This window comes from Otolemur garnettii, unplaced genomic scaffold (genome assembly GCF_000181295.1).
Source record: "Otolemur garnettii isolate 467f Iridium unplaced genomic scaffold, OtoGar3 scaffold00001, whole genome shotgun sequence".
NCBI lineage: Eukaryota > Metazoa > Chordata > Mammalia > Primates > Galagidae > Otolemur > Otolemur garnettii.
Genome location: NW_003852396.1, coordinates 54,139,174 through 54,156,775, shown reverse-complemented (window position 1 = coordinate 54,156,775; position 17,602 = coordinate 54,139,174). Strand labels below are relative to the sequence as shown.

Below are 17,602 nucleotides of genomic sequence, written 5' to 3'. Positions count from 1 at the left end.
CAGGGGACCATCACTAGATTGTGGGGTTCACAGTGAATGGCCCTGAGTGTTTGTTCCACTCAGCTTCTATTGAAGGCTATTTGCTGATTTAGCCCAGAGGGTAAGGTGAAAAAGGGAACAAAAACGTCAGCAGATTCTCTGAGTAGGCATGTTAGTTCTTATTCTATTTATAATCATTAAGTTTAAGGGTCTAAGCAGCCTTGTGAAATCTGAACCCTGAGCCTTGTGTGGGGGCAGCCTCCTGTCTGTGTTCACACATAGTTCCTTTGGGGGACGTTAATCCCCACTAGTCCACTGTGGAGAAGATGCCACTGGTGTTAATCTCCTCTGAAGAATTGGTGGGAAAGAGGAATTTTCCTCTTTTCTCCAACCTGGAGGTGTCTTCCTCTATTGTAAGGATACACTCCTGCCCATATTTCAGGGCTTGAGCTGTTCCCTTGATCCTTGCCCTGGCTTTGGCAGTTGACTGAGCAGGGGACGACCTAGTTAATGTTTCTTGTCAGGCCTTGCTATAGCCTCCTCTATGGGCATTGTTTCTTCAGAGTGTTCCCAGCCCCAGCAGGGGTGTTTGCAAGCTGTATCCCTCACAGGCAAGGCTTCTAGGAAAAGCAGGAACCTGCTCAGATAAGGAATTTGGTGGCTGGTTTAAAAATAAACTAGCTAACCTGTTTTTATTCCACCTTGCTCAGCTTATTTCTCTGTTTTTCCCTTTTTCTGGGGGGTGTTTTCCTTTGCCAAGAATGCGGTCTTTGGTCTTCATCCTGCCTGCACTCTATAAAAAGTTATGAATGGACCAGCTTGTCACGGATGCTTGATAGTCAACATTTACAAGGTTGAAATACTTTGATATCTACCCATACACATTGAAGAACAAGCAAGTTGGTGACATTTGTCTTTAGAGACCTGAGGTACATTTTTTAGATTTATGATATTTTTCCATTCATGGGACCTATATTTCCAAGTTGTCTTTGACACCTTGTTCCCTATTACTTTCTTCCCTTTATATAATGAGTATTTACTCTTAAGGAAGTGTTATCATGTTCAATTGGTGACAATTTTAGTCACTAAATTGTTTTCTTTTTGAGACATTTGCATTTCAAGCTCATTTGCACTTGAATCATAAGGGGCTCCAGAATAGGCAAGGACCAAAGATGGTGGGAAACAACGTTTCTAGTGAGGTTAAAATTGTGAGTGATGTACTCATCTGTTTGATCTGGTTCAGAAGTGTATTCTGTGCCCACTTTCTTGATTGGTCAAGGTATGTGCCACACAGTTCACACAGGTGAGGAGATACTGGCAGGTGATAAATGAGCACCTTGACCCATTTCCTAGGAGAGGTATTTATCTTTGGGTTGGCCCACTCATTTCTCTGAACACATCTGACTTTGATGGGTAGAGAAAGGCAACTTACTCTCCTATTTGACTTTTGAAATAGCTTTGCTATACTGAATTTAATGAAACAAACTTTGCATTCATATTTTACATGAATCCAAACCCCACAGGTATGAGGGGAAGGGGCTGGGTTTAATTTTGTGTTCCCCCCAAACTTTCCATACCCATAGTGTGTCTCTATGGGTGGTGCTGGGAGGAGGACAGCTTTATGCCCCTTAAATGAAGGTCCCTTCAATGTTTTAGTCAAGGATTTTACAAAGTGTGGTCCGGAGAACCTCATCTTGTGACATGCTCCAAGAAAGAAAGTTTGTAAGGTCAAAAGTCCTTGGTAGGTGCTGAACACTGCATTCCACTTTCAGAGCTCACCAGAACACATGAGCATATTAAAGCCTCCAGGAAATCTGACAATAAAGAAACCTGTTTTACTTGAAATATGTGACCACAGAACCTTAATAGGGTGAGTAGTGGAAGGGAGACTGGAGTTTGAGGTCAAATAAAATCTCCTGTTTAGTAGTGATTTGCAGAGCTCCCTTAGAGAAAGATTCTTTTTAAATTTTTTTAAAATTTGTTTTTTATTTTTTAAGTTTTGGATTAATATAAGGATACATATGATCAGGTTACATTGGTTGTATTTTCTGAGTAAATTCTGAGAGGTAGTTGGGTCCTTCACCCAGAAGGTGTGCCCTATGCTCCTACATTATACCTACTAGGTCAGAGCCTACCAAACTCTCTACCCCCTCTTCCTTCCCCTCTTCTTGAATTTTTTGTTTTTCTCTCCTCTGGGCCTGTAGTTATTCATCTACTGTGGTATATGTATGCCATGAAATGCTACTCAGCCAATAAAAATGGAGACTTTACATCTTTTGTATTTACCTGGGTGAGTTTGGAAAATATTCTCTGTAGTAAAGTATCATGTGTACTCAATACTGATTTGTTAGTTAGGTTCTTCTTGACAATCAGCTAATTTTTCTAAGAGCTGTTAATGATATCTGGGTCATTAAGTTTTTTATCTCAACTTAAAGAAAAACTTTTTAGATATCAAAAAGTTCAACAATCAAATGGCATGTCTCAGGAATCAGAGCTCACTGATGGGGTAGTTAATAGAATTAATAATAAGGCAATAATAGTAATAGTCAACATTTTGGAACCCATATAATATGCTCCACAGTGCACACACATTCTGAGCTTTCTCTTAGATTCTACATTTAATACTAACCAAAATTTAAATATACATACAAAACCAGGAAGCACATATGATGATTCTGGCTTGACAGGTAAGAACACTATGGTTCACCAAGGTTGAATATCTTGCCCCAGTCCCATAAACAACCCAACCCCAAAGCACAATGTCATTGTCTTCTAGTTGCAGGAGTAGCTTAGTAAGTGGGCATTGGGAAGAGGATGAAACAAATGAGCTTTAAGTCCTCCAGTTACACATGCTTAATGCCAATAAAAGGAAAGGTAAAAATTAAATACAGAGACATATATTTTTAAAACCAGAAAATCTTGGATTCCTCTCCCACCTTTGATCATGTGAAGGTTTTCTTTTTTTCTAAAGTATATTGGCTAATGACTTTGCAGAAAGTTTCAAGTTCTTCCTCCCAAGAGGGAAGATAAAATCACTTTTGCTAACTTATTGACTCTCTTATATAATCACTAGTAAATTAGCTTCCAAAGTCAGCTACCTATGAAGCTGTGAATTAATGCTATGAATTGTCAGAGGAATTTTCAGGAATATTAATTTAAGTATCCATTCTAGGAGAAAAAGAGAATCTGCCTTCATCTTGTCAAGAATGTGAAACATAGAGTTCTCTAAAGCTGACCTGGAATACCAGTTATAAACAATTCACTGCAGCTCATCTTTCTCAATGAAAAACTACAGTTGGAGGATATTTGAACCGCTAGGTCCTGTAACTTTATTTTTTATAGAGAAAGAAGACTATGACATTTAAGGATTGTGAGCTAATAATAGGACGTTTACCAAATCCTAGTTATATACATAGGGCTGTAATTAGAATCCAAATATTCTGATTTTTAGCAAGAAACTTTCAAAATCTATACCTTTAAACAAAAGAAGGAAGACATTATAGTGTTCTATGTTCTTGACTTTTTAACTGCTTTTAGAAGAGACAATATTGGTTTTAGAGCTAAAAAAAAAAAAAGTGAATTCATATCATACTTCTGCCACTTTCTGAATGGAAACAAACCCTTAATATGTTTTCTGTCAGTTTTTTGAATCTATAAAATTCAACTAGTGGTACCTATTAAACCGGGTAACTGTGAGTATTGAAATGAAGTCCATTTTTCTAGAGTGCCTTGGTAGTTTATCTTTCCCAGCTAGTGCCTAGGTGGTGCCCAACAAACATGAGATTTATGTAAGATATTTAGAGTACTCTAATCCAAGGTCCTTGAATAAAAAGTCTTGTAGTTGAATCAATGGAACTAGTGAGGGCTGTACTGAAAGTAGTTTTGTGTGTCTGTAAGCACGTGCAATGGTTGTAGGTACGTGTGTGGATACCTGTGCACATGCTCACTGGCATACCTGTCAGTGCAGGTATATTCTCACTCCTGTTGGAAGGACGAGGTACAAGTCTTTAGATTAGAAAAAAAAATTAATTTAATCAAAGAGAGATATGGAAATAAATTTGTCAAGCTCCCTTAATGTTCAAAAAAGATAAAGCCGTAAGTATGAAGAGGGGACAAAATTGGATATGAAGTGTCTGATGGCCTCTCCACAAAGTCTCAATCTAATGCTTCTGTACCTTGGAGGTGTCCTGTGTAGGGTGACAGGGATTTGGTAATAGACAGTTACTATTACCAAAATGTTGGGATTATTCAAAGTGAATTATAACAGCTGATTAGCTGAGTCATACGTGGAACATAAACTGTAGATGTATTTCCTTGGTACATAATAAAAAAGCTTTTTGATAAGCCAGAGAATATAAATAAATCAATAAGTTTTACTTGAACTTCCTGCCAATTCCAAGTTATCTATATTTCCACTATCCACATTTACATATACACACACTACCACAGAGGGTGTCCAAAAACTGTAAGAAAGGAAAAATTCTGAGGTGGGTGGACTGCTTGAGCTCAGGAGTTCGAGACCAACCTGAGAAAGAGTGAGACCCCCTCTCTAAAAATAAAATGGGCATTGTGGCAGGTGCCTATAGTCCCAGCTACTCACTTTGAAGTTGCTGGGAGCTGTGCCTCTGTGGCATTCTACTAAGGGTGACAAAGTGAGACTCTGTCTCCAAAAATAAAAGGAAAAAACTGTACTAAAATTGTAATACTCAAGTCATGTTTGACTTCTGCAATTACAAGAGGTGCTCAAAAGTGACTTGTATTCATCTTTTGTTATTGGTAAATATTGGGTATTTTTTACAGTTTTTTCCTTTCTTAAAGTGTGTATACATTTTTGGAAAACCCTCTGTATATGTAGACACACATCCCCATAGACAAATTTATGTTTATGTGTTTCCTTGTGTGTGTACATTTTTGTTAATGCAATGCTTATCACTGAGCTCAGAATTGAGAAATTACTTATAGAAAGCACGTGATTAATACATGGTACAGTTAGGACTAATATTAGAATTCATCTCAGATCCAAGGGAGGGGTGGGGATTGTAGACTATAGGTGCAGTGGAGTTAGGGAGCTCATCCGCTCTGCTTTGTCCCACAGGCCGCCCTCAGCATCCATGGAATGTGTGGGGGACCAATGCTGGGTTTATTCTCTCTGGGAATCATATTCCCTTTTGTGAACTGGAAGGTAAGGATCCCTCACCCCTCTTCACAGTTCCCAGCTAAGCCTAGACCCTAAGCATTTTCTCTGTGTTCTCACTCCTGTTTTGAAAGGCCATTTGTCTTTGCCAGGAAAAGAATCCCTGGTAGAATTAAACAGAACCTGAGTCCTCCTCTAACTGAATACAGCGAAGTCTTCTTAGAAGCAGAAAGCAAAGACAGGAAGAGGTAGTCATGAACTACCATATGTTGAGCCATCAGAACTAAGTCTTGAAGGTTTAAATTGAGTCTCTCCAAATTCAGGGCTCACAAAATGAACTTTAAACATAGATCCTGGATTCAGGAACAGGTTAGTTGAAATGCAATTTTGAAAATTCAAATTAAAAAATATGAATTTCATTTTTCTATGTATAATTACCAAAAGTTATGACTCACTTTATTAAATGAATTAACTAATTTGTATAGGGGAGAAGGAACAAGCCAGGAATATTTTGATAGCTGGATTTTCCTCACGTTGCTGGGCTGGTAGTGTATGTTCAAGTAAATATTGGTTTCTTGACTGTGCAGTAGCTATAAATCAGAATCATCATTTATTTGGAAAAATAAAAAAATCACACTTTTAAAACTGATAAAATATGATTTTCTCAATCTAGCAAAATTGCCATTCTTACATGCTTATGCATTTATTTTAGAAAATCTTTACACTTCAGAAAACTTAACTTTATGCTTTTGTAAGTATATACTACAGGGTACTCCTTAAAGTTTGAGCTACCTGATTGGTCTCTGTGGCTACCTGAACCTATTGACCTCTCATCTAGATCAGTCTTTTGAGGCCAGGTAAAGAGAGTGCTGAGGAGTGAGCATTTAGGTATTTCACCTGCCCTGCAGTATTAATCACTTCCATGGTATTGGAGTTGACAAGGTGTTTATGTCCTCAGAGGAATAATGTGAGAGAAGACAATTTTATAGCTACAAAAATCAATGGTAAGTTACGGGATATTTTAAAACAGCTAAGAGAGTGGAACTGGAATATTTTTAACACAAATGATAAATGCCTGAGGTTATGGATAACCCAAGTACCCTGATTTGATTGATTCGCATTATATGACTCTATCAAACCATCACATAGACAACTATTATGTACCCATAATAATCAAATATAAAAAATTAAAAAATAAACCTATGGGCTAGCTACGTAAGAGACATTAATCTGTTATTTATGTTAGTACATTACGGTCTATATTTAGTCATGAAAGCTGCCTTGTTTTACATAGGGGGTAGTATAATATTGTATCATATCCCCTTTGTCACTGTCTGTGGCTGATCCACTGAGCAATCCTCCTTCCCACACAATGTGGATACAGCCTCAGAATCTGTTTCAACACAGGTTTCTAGGCAGCTGCTATGGATCAACCAGGGTTAGCCCTCCAGCTGAAATCCATTTGCTCACTACTACTAGGCCAGGGGGCTAGCAAAATATAAGCCTCAATCCACATGTAGTTAGCTCACTGTTTGGGGGATGACCTGCAAGCTAAAATAGTTTTGACATTTTTCTATGGTTAGAAAAAAATTCAAAAGAGCAATATTATTTAGGATACCAATATTGCATCAAATACAAATTTTCATACCCACAAATACAATTTGACTGGACTATAGCCAGCCTCCCCTGTTTAGATATTGCCTATGATTGCTTTTACGCTGAAAAAGGGTAGAGGTGAGTATTTGTGACAGAACTGGTACGGTTCAGAAATCCTAAAATGGTTATTATTTGGCTCTTACAGTAGAAGTTTGCAGACCACTGGTTTAGACAAAGGCACAAGTATTCACATCACACACATTGATTTAGTGCTCTGAGACAACAAAAGAGAAACCATTCTGGTGCTCCTATCAAGGACTTTTTTTTTTAAACCTGAATAAATGGAGACGCCATCAAGTTGTTGATGAGAACAGAGAAGGTAGCCCAGCTATGCAGGGCAGACCAGACACCTCGGATGCTATTTTCCACTGGTCCTGCCTGGTCTCTGGTAAACTGTCTGTCTCCCTTACAGGATAAATAGCTCATTGCCTTTTCACTAACTCTTTACCAAGAAATTTGTAGTATAAACCTTAAATGACAGGATTACTAAATACAGTTGCTAATATTTACACTCAACCAAAAAACTCTAAAACTTGGGCGTCAGGGGACTCTGCCCGCAGCACTTGGGAAGAGAGATGGGATTGTAAGAATGACAAAACCACAGCTTTGTCGCCTTCGTCTGAAGTTTTCCTTAAATCTAAAACTCTTTTATTGAGAATTGAGGTTTCAATAGCTTTTAAAAAGCTGTTAAAATCTTTTAAAAGTAAAAGGAAGAAACTGAAGGGAGAACAAAAATTCTTGCTCGAACTGTAATATAATGATCACTATGAAATTCTCCATGGTCTTCATTTAAGGAATGAGTTTCTCCTAATGAAACAGCACTGTGAGGATTAAAATAAAAGCATTTGAGGGGGGTGGTTTCCAACATATGTGGCCAAGAGTTAGGGTGGACAGCTAGAATCTCTGAGACGTAGAACTCGTTTTGTTATTCTTTCAACAGTCAACTTTGCTAAATCTCTCATCAGCTTTTTGTTTTTCTTCATCCAGGGTGCGTTAGGAGGTCTTCTCACCGGAATCACCTTGTCATTTTGGGTGGCCATTGGGGCCTTCATTTACCCTGCACCAGCTGCTAAGACATGGCCCTTGCCTTTATCGACAGACCAGTGCATCCGATCCAATCTGACGGGAACAATACCTCCTGCGCTCTTCAGCAGGTATGCTGACTTTAAACATGGTCCAAAGTCTCAGAGGGTGGGTGGCTAGACTGCAGGGAGGTGCATTCTTTAGGGAGGAGTCTAAGGAGATGTATGGTGCTCTCCTACAAGAATCTCTCTGCGTAGTTCCCAGCACTGAAGAGTGCCAGGCATGACTCCAGCAGTTTGCAGGTATCCATTCCTCTCTATTCAGGTGTAAAAAAGAGAATTTAGAAAAAAAGTTAATTAGTAGTATAAGTGCAAAATATAAAAATATGGAGGGTGGAAAAAATAAGTGGGTGGATGTAAGGACCATAGTGTGCTTAAAAGAATAAAAGGTTTGCAGGCAGTGAAGAGAATGATGATGGAGCTGAGTTAGGAGCACTGCTGTGACCCATGGCTTCTAAATCAACTTCTGTGAACACAGGGTTTAACAAAGGATTTCCTTGTCTATTTCAGGTGGGGACAAATGACCAAAGATATCAAAATACAGCAGATCCTATGGTATAGCGAGAAGACTATGACCTTTTAAATCTGAAATACCTGGGTTTAGGTTTAGAGTTTGGTTTCACCATTTACATATTCTTTGTCTTTGGACAAGTTAGTTACTTGTCTCTTTTTGGATTCTCAGAGCCCTTGACCACAAATTAGTGGGTTAGTGTCTACTGGGGTTTTGAGTCTTCTCAAATGTGAGATAAGATCTATATGCATACATACATACATACTCTCTTTGATCAATTAACTAATAATTGTTCTTTTAAAAACAAGCTGAGGTAGCATCTCACACGTCAGCCTTGGTTTGACAATCTTTGTAAATTCTCCCGTCATCTTTTGTTCCTGTTCTACCAAGGCATTACCAGTCCATTTTAGCTCCTATAGGTAGATTTATGGTCTTCTCATCTTTGTCTCTGTAATGTCTGTAACCATCCCTGGCACTAGATCTGGGTTTAATGAACCTCTCAAGAATGAATACTATAAAAGGAATGGAAGACATAGTCCTCCTTGCAATAATTATAATTCAGCATACGCATTGCAATATTTGTAATTCAGGTATGCATTGGACTGAGGGCATATAAAACACAACTTAAATAAGAAAATGGCAGAAAGTTAAGCTTTGGGATTTTGAGCAATGTCAGGCCGTCAAATGAACACAGAGAATTTCTCTGCGTTGCTGTGGATCAGGCATGGAACCGGTGACATGTGCTGCTGTCTCCCACAGACCCGCGGTAGCTGACTCCTGGTACTCGCTCTCCTACCTCTACTACAGTGCCGTGGGCTGCCTGGGATGCATCATTGCAGGAGTGATCATCAGCTTCATAACAGGTTAGTTATAATTCTTCCCTATGGGACCAAAGAAGACATGGGCTAGTCCCTGCATCAGTGAACTAGGTGTCTGCTTTTGGCTTGATTTCAGGTGCATCACACAATGCCTTCTTACCAGAGAGACATGCCTACATTCCCCAAGGTGACATACAAAAACATCTCCTTAATGATCTATATGTATTATCTTTAATAGTGAACATATTAAGATGTCTCTCATATATTATGAGAAGCAAATAAGATGCTTTGACTGTCAATGTGACACCCAGAGGCCTGAGTATGAAATATACTCTGTAGTACATGTATAACCATCACAAATAAGGTAGAATTCTTTGGAGTGGTACTTTTCCCTTGTCTCAGCCAGAGACTAGAGCTTTCCCCTCCACCATTATGCTATCTCGTGATGTGAGCCTTTGCTAACTTACTAGTAAAGTGGAGAGGAGTCTTGCTACTGCTTTTGTCCATATTGTCCTTGGGAGGCCACTCCTGTCGGGTCCTGGAGTTCTCTTCATTGAGCAGCTTCCCCATAAGCCACTTCTGACATCAGTGTTTATGAGCCCTACTTTGTGCCATAGTCTCTCAGAGGATTCAGTGTTCTTTTTGTGTCAGAGCCCATGAGGGATTGGTAGTAGCGGTGTGAATGGGATGAAATAGTTACACTGTGGACTCCTGATGGGCCATGCATTTCAGCCGAATAAATTATTAAAATATTCTACTTTTCCATTTCTCTTATATGCCCATGAACAAGGATAGTCGATATTCCCACTCAACAGATAGCCTGAATGGCAGCCTTTCTGGTGAGGGTGTACTAGGAATGCTATGGACAAGCTCCCAAGCCCTTCTGTCTGGGGCATGATGTCACTAGCCATTCTTAAGATCTTAAAGATCTTGGATATGATAAAGAATAGAAAATGAATTTTATAACCCCAGTGTTTGATGTAATAACAACCCTCCAAATATTTTTCATTATGGACCTAGTGTCAGATGAAAGATTACTTATTCATTTTGTTTAGATTTTGCCTCAGGACCCTGACCACTTTGGAGGCTTCCTTGATGCTAGTGGGTCACAAGTTGGGATATCAGTGCAGTGACCAGTTACCAGGTAGACGAGAGCCGAAGTTTCAGCTGCCTGAATATTTCCTTCCAAAGAAAGACATATGTGTACATGAAATCCTGCACCTTGCCAGGTGGCCCATTTTCCAGATATGCATCAGAGTTGGCATATTCCCATGTTGAAGGCAGCAGCACTTAGGTTACATCTGGATTGAAAACGATTTGGCATCTTGAGCACGAGCAACTGTCCTGGTATCAATCTCTATATTTTCCTTTTCTTCGAGTGACTTAAGTCATAGTAAGATATCCTCAAGACCAAAAGTGGACACTGTGTCAGAGCCTAGTCATGCCTCAAAGTCTGTGGAAACATTACTGAACCTGGCCACAATGTGTTCTGGCCTGCTGGTACCTGTCCTCCAAGTAAGGTCCTACTGATAACCTAATGCCTTCGGGTTCCATCACTATGGAGCTTTCACAAACCTTCACAATGCCCACTGAAACTTTTAAAAATGTTATAAAATGTTTAAAGGTAGAACAGTGCCAGCAAGGATGCGTAGACACCTGTTATGGGTCTACTCTTCCTGTGTCATGTTTTATCTTCCTCTTGCTTGGTCTTGATAGGTGATGATTTCAATTTTGCTTCCTTCAGATAAGCTTGCCCCTCAAAGACATGTGACTTACATATGTCAGAGTATAGTGGTCCATACTCATCTGAATCTTACCAATTATTTTTTGTCATTTATCACCAAGCTTCAGGTCTCAGCTATAAAGCATTTACTGATTAGCCCATTATTTTTTAGATCCAGGTTCAAAAACATAAGATTAAATCTGGCTTACCACTGTTCTTTTTTAACTTGATAGAAACACACCATCCTCCTCCACTTATTATTGACTACGGCTGATTCACTCTGCAAAGGCGGAATTGGATAGTTGCAGCAGAGACCTTCTGACCTTTCTGTCCAACAAAGAATAAACTATTTACTATGTAGACCTTGACAGGAAAAAAAAGAAAAATTTTGAATCTTTGGTTTGGATCATTGACCTTGTCAGAAAAATTTACTTTCTAAATAGTCGGAAATTGTGTAGGTCTCTATGATGATGTACTGTAGCTCAGTCGTCATCTAGATTTCAGTTGGCTGCGGAGAAACCTAATGCAATTCTGATTTCTGATTCTTGTCTGTGACCTACCTTCATTCTCTCTCTCCACTGTCATACAAAGATAACACATAGACACATACGCACCTTTCTCTGCTGGAACTTCATGGATATTTTTACTCCTAGGCTTCTTAAATGTTATGCTCCCCATCGAATCCTTCCCACTCCTATCCTGGCTTTCCTGACTTCCAATTTAAGCCTATGTCTCTTATTCAGGGCTCCCGCATAGGGCTTTGGGGTTTGTTCCTTGCAGAAGGGGGTCCAGTAGAAGGGACAAGTAAGGGATAGATTCTATTACGGGCTGCACTTCTGCAAGTAGAATTAGTACTTTGTTATTAGTCAGAGGTTGGGAACCTTCTTCAGATTCACCCAAACTTGCTACTGCATTTTCTTTTCAAACCTGAACTCATTTTTTCCTTAGGAAAAACCAACTCTTTCTCTACAGGAAATGGTATCACCTTCTTCTTTTTCACATGATATGTCCAGAGTCCCATAGTCTTGTGATAAACCTGGTCTCAACTGGTTTTCTCAACAACTTGTTGATATTCAACCTCCATGGTCTTGCTCATCAAAGGGACTGTAGACTCTGTAGACTGTAGAGCTTCCAGTTTGGGAAGCTGAGTTGCATTTTCATTTTTAACTTTTCTGCCTCTGAGAACGACAGCCCTCTGCTTTGTTTTATTGTCTACTATCTCCCAAAGTCATTTTTTTTTTTTCCATAGAAGGAAGCAATGTAAATCCCCATGAAGCAGAATTCTTTCCTTCTTAGCAAATCTCAGGCCCTGTTCTTAGAGATAATAGATATGCATCGTCTGTTGGAGTGTTTGATATTTTTTTTGATCCATTCAGATACGAAAGTTTTCTCTGTTTGAAACCCTGAAATGGTTTTGTCCCCAAACAAATTCTGATTCTTAAATTCTAATTCAGAGTTTCTCTTGTGTAGAAGTTTGAGGTTTTGTAATCTTTCCTTCCCCATCCACACACAGACACATATGAAGGCAAATGTTGAGTTACAGGTGCTAAGATCACATATGTCCCCATCACTTACTAGAGCATGGAAAAGGTAATCATTTTCTTATCCATTAAATGAGAATAATGATGCCTTCCTACTTACTGAAATTAAAGATAAGCTATGTGCAATGTGCCTAGTATGTAGACGATACTAACTGATCAATATTTTCAATAGTAATGGTAGAATTCTCTTTGGTCAAGTATTTTTCTTTTGTCTGGGAGATATAATACCAGGGAATACATTAAATATATTACTTTAATTTCAATTTGAAACTTCAAGAATCTACATTTTTTTGTTGTTTGTTTCTAGATAGAAATTTGAGAAAAAGCTTGTGGATGGACACAGTGTCAGGCACATAGGGAGGAAGTTGATCAGTTGTGTAACCGGTGCTCCAGCACTCCCTCCAGGGACTTTTAGACTAACCTGGCTATCAGATTAATGACTAGCGTGGAATGAGATTGACTATCAGTGAATAGTCATCATGACGCCAGATTTGCAAAGGTTCTGGGACCAGAAACATCGCCACCCTCTAAATCTCAGCTGGAATGTCAGTGTGAGTCTTGTTCCACTGCAGGATTTGAAAGAATGTGATATTAAACAGGTGTGTTTTCAGGATAGCAGAAGGAGGTGTGATGAAGGTCTAGAGCAGCTGGGAGGAGCATGAGGGTATTACTTGTCCAAGATAGCAGGACGAAAGGAAGAAGAAACAGTCAAAATTCACTGACTCATTTCACAAATACCAACTTAGATGATCTTGAATATATCTGATTTGGCTAAGAAATGAGAGCTTTTGAAAGGAAGAAATTATATAATTCCTGCTATCCCTTTTGTTGGGCTGTGGAGCATATTGGTAGAGTTTTCCATGATACATACGGAAAAAAATAAGTACGTTTTCTCTGTTTAACTCCACAGCCATGAACTCGCCTAATCTGACAATTTGTGGATGTCTAAATACTGACTCCTGCCCCTTCGGGCGCACAGCCACGCAATTGCTGTTTGTGAACCAGTCAGGACGTTTTTCATCCTCACTCTAAAAAGGAAGCTAGTGCTCAAGTTGACAATGTTTACATCCCTGAAGGAGGCCTGCCTGCAACCACCTAATCCATTTCTTCTTTTGTTTATAGGTCATGAAAGAGGGGAGAATATTCAACCACTGTTAATTAGGCCAGTTTGCAATTTGTTTTGCTTTTGGTCTAAGAAATACAAAAGACTGTGCTGGTGTGGAGTTCAGCACGACAGTGGGACAGAGCAGGTGAGCTGATGTTTGTGCTTCTAAAATACCTACTGTACTGACTCCCCTTTCACGGACCATTTGAACCAGCTTCAAGGGTGGGCTTGTGGGGAGGGAAGGCGCTGAGTGTTACAACTGGAAAGAATCTGGCTGTCAATCACACCAGCTAGTTTTGAACAAATACGCAGACAGGTGAAAGTATTTGGGGGCTGAGTTGTTGGCTTGGCAAATGATCCATTTCCAAAGTTCCTTTTAACCCCTGTGAAGGCAAATTCTTGGAGAAATATAAAAATGAATAATAAAAAGGGAACAGAATAGGGGGCACTGACTACTATAATGCTTAAAAGCATAAGCTTTAGGGTCAGACAGCCCTGGGCTTTAGCCAGGTTCCATGACTTACTGTCCTGAGTAAACTACTTAACTTCTCTGAACTTCAGCCTTTCTTATCTGAGAAGTAGTGGGGGGAATTACACAGAGCAACAAGGAGTATAGTTCCATGGGGTGTAAATATAAAGTATGCTTCACTGAGGGAATTTATAGGCAAAGAAGCAGCAGATACCCCTAACTTTCTAACTCCCCCGCTACCATCCCACAGCTCGCTCTCTCCCACCACAGTGTGGTCAGGCAGGACTAGGGACATTCGCAAGTGCTACTGAGGTCTTCTCTGCCAAAAATCACCAAGGACCAGCCTGCAGTCAGACAGAATTGCTGGCTTGGTGCGGTGGAACTGGAGAATGCCACCCTTCCCCAGAGGGAAGATAGGCATGTCTTTTAAAAGGTTTGGGCTCTCTCGGAAGGATTCTGAGGGGTCTAGGGAAGAGGAAAAGGAAAAACAAGCTATCTGGAGGAGCATCATGCAATAATCCCTCAAAGGGTTTCTGTGGAATTTCATAACTGCAGGACATTGGGAGAAGGAATATTTCCCCCTTAAGTTTATACCTGGTCTTATCAGTGTCTATCCTCCCAGCTGGATCAGGGGCAAGAGTGTTATTTTATTTGTTTTATTAGTTCAAACTTATTTTCACTCTTTTAGTCCCATTTTATTCTTTTAGGACTCTGGGAAAGGGACTCCTAACCCTTGTCACATCACATGTATTTCTTTTCTTTCTTTCTTTCTTTTTTTATTTTTAGAATATAAGGAGATTTTATATTTGAAATATGGTACCTGTTTATACCAAGTCAGTATGTACTTTGATTTTGATGGAGGGATTAATTCCTGAATTTTCTTTCTTTTTTTTTAAAATCATATCATAGCTGTGTACATTAATGCATATATTTCTGAGTTGTTGGGGCTGTCCTCCCAGAAAGCACCTAAAGAGCATGTGTGACATAAATCTGAATTAACACTTTTACTGGGGCAGGTGAAAGCACTACCTTGGCAGAGGCTCAGATGGAAGGCTAGGTGCAGATATCTAGAGGGTTTGGAGCTAAAGTGATTAAGGGAAGATCTTTAAATTCAAGGTGCTCCTTGGTACTGGGCAAAACTGTGATGTAAAAGTTTAAAATTGGAGAACTCAGCTGGGTAAGGGTCCTGAAGTCATTCTTTGTAAGTAAATAGTGGTTGATAAGCAAGGAGTTTGCCCCATTGAACAATCTATACTTCTGAGAAGGGGACTGTTCACCCGGGTGGCCAATTTGTTACTTTAGTGAGAAGACATCTGGTTATATCTGATTGTTATTGTTTGTGTATATATATAGTTTTATTAGTAAATTTTGAGGAAGTTCTAGAAACAATAGATCCAATTATTTATTGGTTTACATACTCATCTTCCTGGGCAAGACTTTCCTGGAATAAATTCTGCTGATGCAGGCAGCCTGTTTTCAAGGCGGAGTTAAGAGTGGGAGGAAATAGTATGTCACTGTTGGGCTCCTTTGCAAAAAAATAATGTTGAACAGTCTCCAGGGGAATTTGCATACAGGTGCCCTAGTTATCAAGAGACATTTCTATTCATAGGTTGGAAGGGGGCCACCACCATCTGAGACCTAGGCTTGTGTCTTCCTGTAAGGCATTAATACGATCTCACAGGATTTCTGTGTTCTATGGGAAATGTATAAAGTTCTTCATGCAACATAAAACATATTGTAAATGCTCAACAAATTATTCTTTTTGTTGTTATCATTAGAAATTGGACCCATGTGGATTATCAAAGTTACCAATTAGGAAGCGTCTTGGGTCAGAGTTGTTTGTACTTCTCTTGTACTTATGTATCCTTTCTGAAGGGAAGGCCCAAGTGAGATTCCTTCCTCTTTACTTGGGATACTTCAAGACTGTCTTGTTACTGTGTGATTTTCCACTTTCCTCAGGAAAACCTTGAGAATGACAGCGCCTGGAAACAAGAAGCTGAATCTGTCTTACAGAACGGACTCAGAAGAGAAAGCCTGGGCCATGTTCCAGGCTATGATCCCAAGGACAAAAGCTACAAAAATATGGCATTCCAGATTACTCCTTTTTAAGACGATCTATTTATGCACGTGCCCACACACGTACTCCACGTACCTGTTGTTTAGTAAACTGGGTAGTCGCCATTGCTAGAAGACAAGGATGTCCAGTGTCTATTTATACCTACTTAGAACTACAAACCAAATGGCTGTTTCTCAGGATATTCCTTGGAAAACCTCAAGTTTCAGGTTACAAAAACATTCCGGCCCCTAATGTTCCTGACTACTTCCTTCTTGAATACCTTAGGGCTGGATTTCATCACCCTGCAAGGGATCGCATCTCTTTGCTTTGTGTCATGTTAAATTTCAGAGTCTCCATGTTCTTAGTTTTTCAACCATCAGAATATACTGGAGTTTAAAGGCAGATGGGGAAAGGGAATGTGAGTGTTAAATGCTCCTCTGCTGCTATTTTTAAACAGGTGAATGGCATTCACCCCCCACATCGTACCTCACATGTATGTAGACACATTTCATGCACCTGCCCTGCCGCCTCACCCCCAATCCTGCAGCTGCAATTGGAACACTTACCTGCCATTAACATCCCCTCACTGATACTGTTGTTAACTTTCCTCATTAATCATTAAACATTATTCTGCTAAGCACAGAGGAGAGACTGGTATGTGTGGCTAATGGGAGCAAGCAAGAAAGAACAGAATTTCTAGGAACACTTTTGTGAAGTCCAGAAAAGCTAATTCAGCTGTTCATCTAAGGATTTGCAAATTCAGAGGTACGATTATTTTCCAAATGATTCTGTACATTTCTACAAATTTATTTGTACACACACACACGCACACACACACATAGTGAATACTGAAATCTGGACCAAACCTAACTGACTTTGTTAATGCCTTATGGAAGGAAAGAAAAGCAAACAAAAGTAACCCTGAGGATGCAAATTAGATTAACAGTAGGCATTAGATATGTGTGTGTGTATATATATGTATAGTGATATATATGTGTGTGTACATAAGTATGTATATATAACTTGGAAATCTTTTCACAATTGTTACTTTTCACTTAAAATTGTAAAGAATAAAATATGTCATATAATTTTTCATTTCACTCAAAAATTATTCTAAAAACATTTCACTGGGTCAAAACTTCACCTAGAGAGTTTTAGGATCCTTGTTCTTTTTGAGACCCTAATTGGGGTCAAATTGGAACATCTCTTAATTGGAACATCTCTTAATTGGAACATTACCAAAATACTATACAACTGGAAGATACTCATATTATCTTAAAAACAGCCTTGCCTTCCCCTTCTCAAGTGTAACAGAGTCTACGACAGTAGGAGGTGATATTCCCAGAGATTTTAGATGTCAGTATAGAGATTCCTTCCATTTTTCTTAATTGAACAGGCATGAAATACCCCAGGCTTCAGGCAGAGAGCAGACGGGAATCCTCAGGGAAGCGATCTGCTACAGTGTATCAAAACCATGTGTGTGGTGTGGGGAAGCAGAAGGGAGCTGTGACATGCACGCTGATAGAGT

General features: G+C 39.4%; 1 protein-coding gene across 1 annotated transcript in view; it reads left to right on the top strand.

Moving 5' to 3' along the window:
- Positions 1-16,159, top strand: part of SLC5A12 (solute carrier family 5 member 12) — a 51,164-nt gene extending 35,005 nt beyond the window's left edge. Inside the window, exons 11-15 of the mRNA XM_003781190.2 lie at positions 5,075-5,161; positions 7,757-7,923; positions 9,122-9,225; positions 13,567-13,694; positions 15,978-16,159. Of these exons, the coding sequence (XP_003781238.1) occupies positions 5,075-5,161; positions 7,757-7,923; positions 9,122-9,225; positions 13,567-13,694; positions 15,978-16,127 (636 nt within the window). The 3' untranslated portion in view covers positions 16,128-16,159. The remainder of the gene's footprint in view (positions 1-5,074; positions 5,162-7,756; positions 7,924-9,121; positions 9,226-13,566; positions 13,695-15,977) is intronic.
- Positions 16,160-17,602: the final 1,443 nt, after the last annotated feature.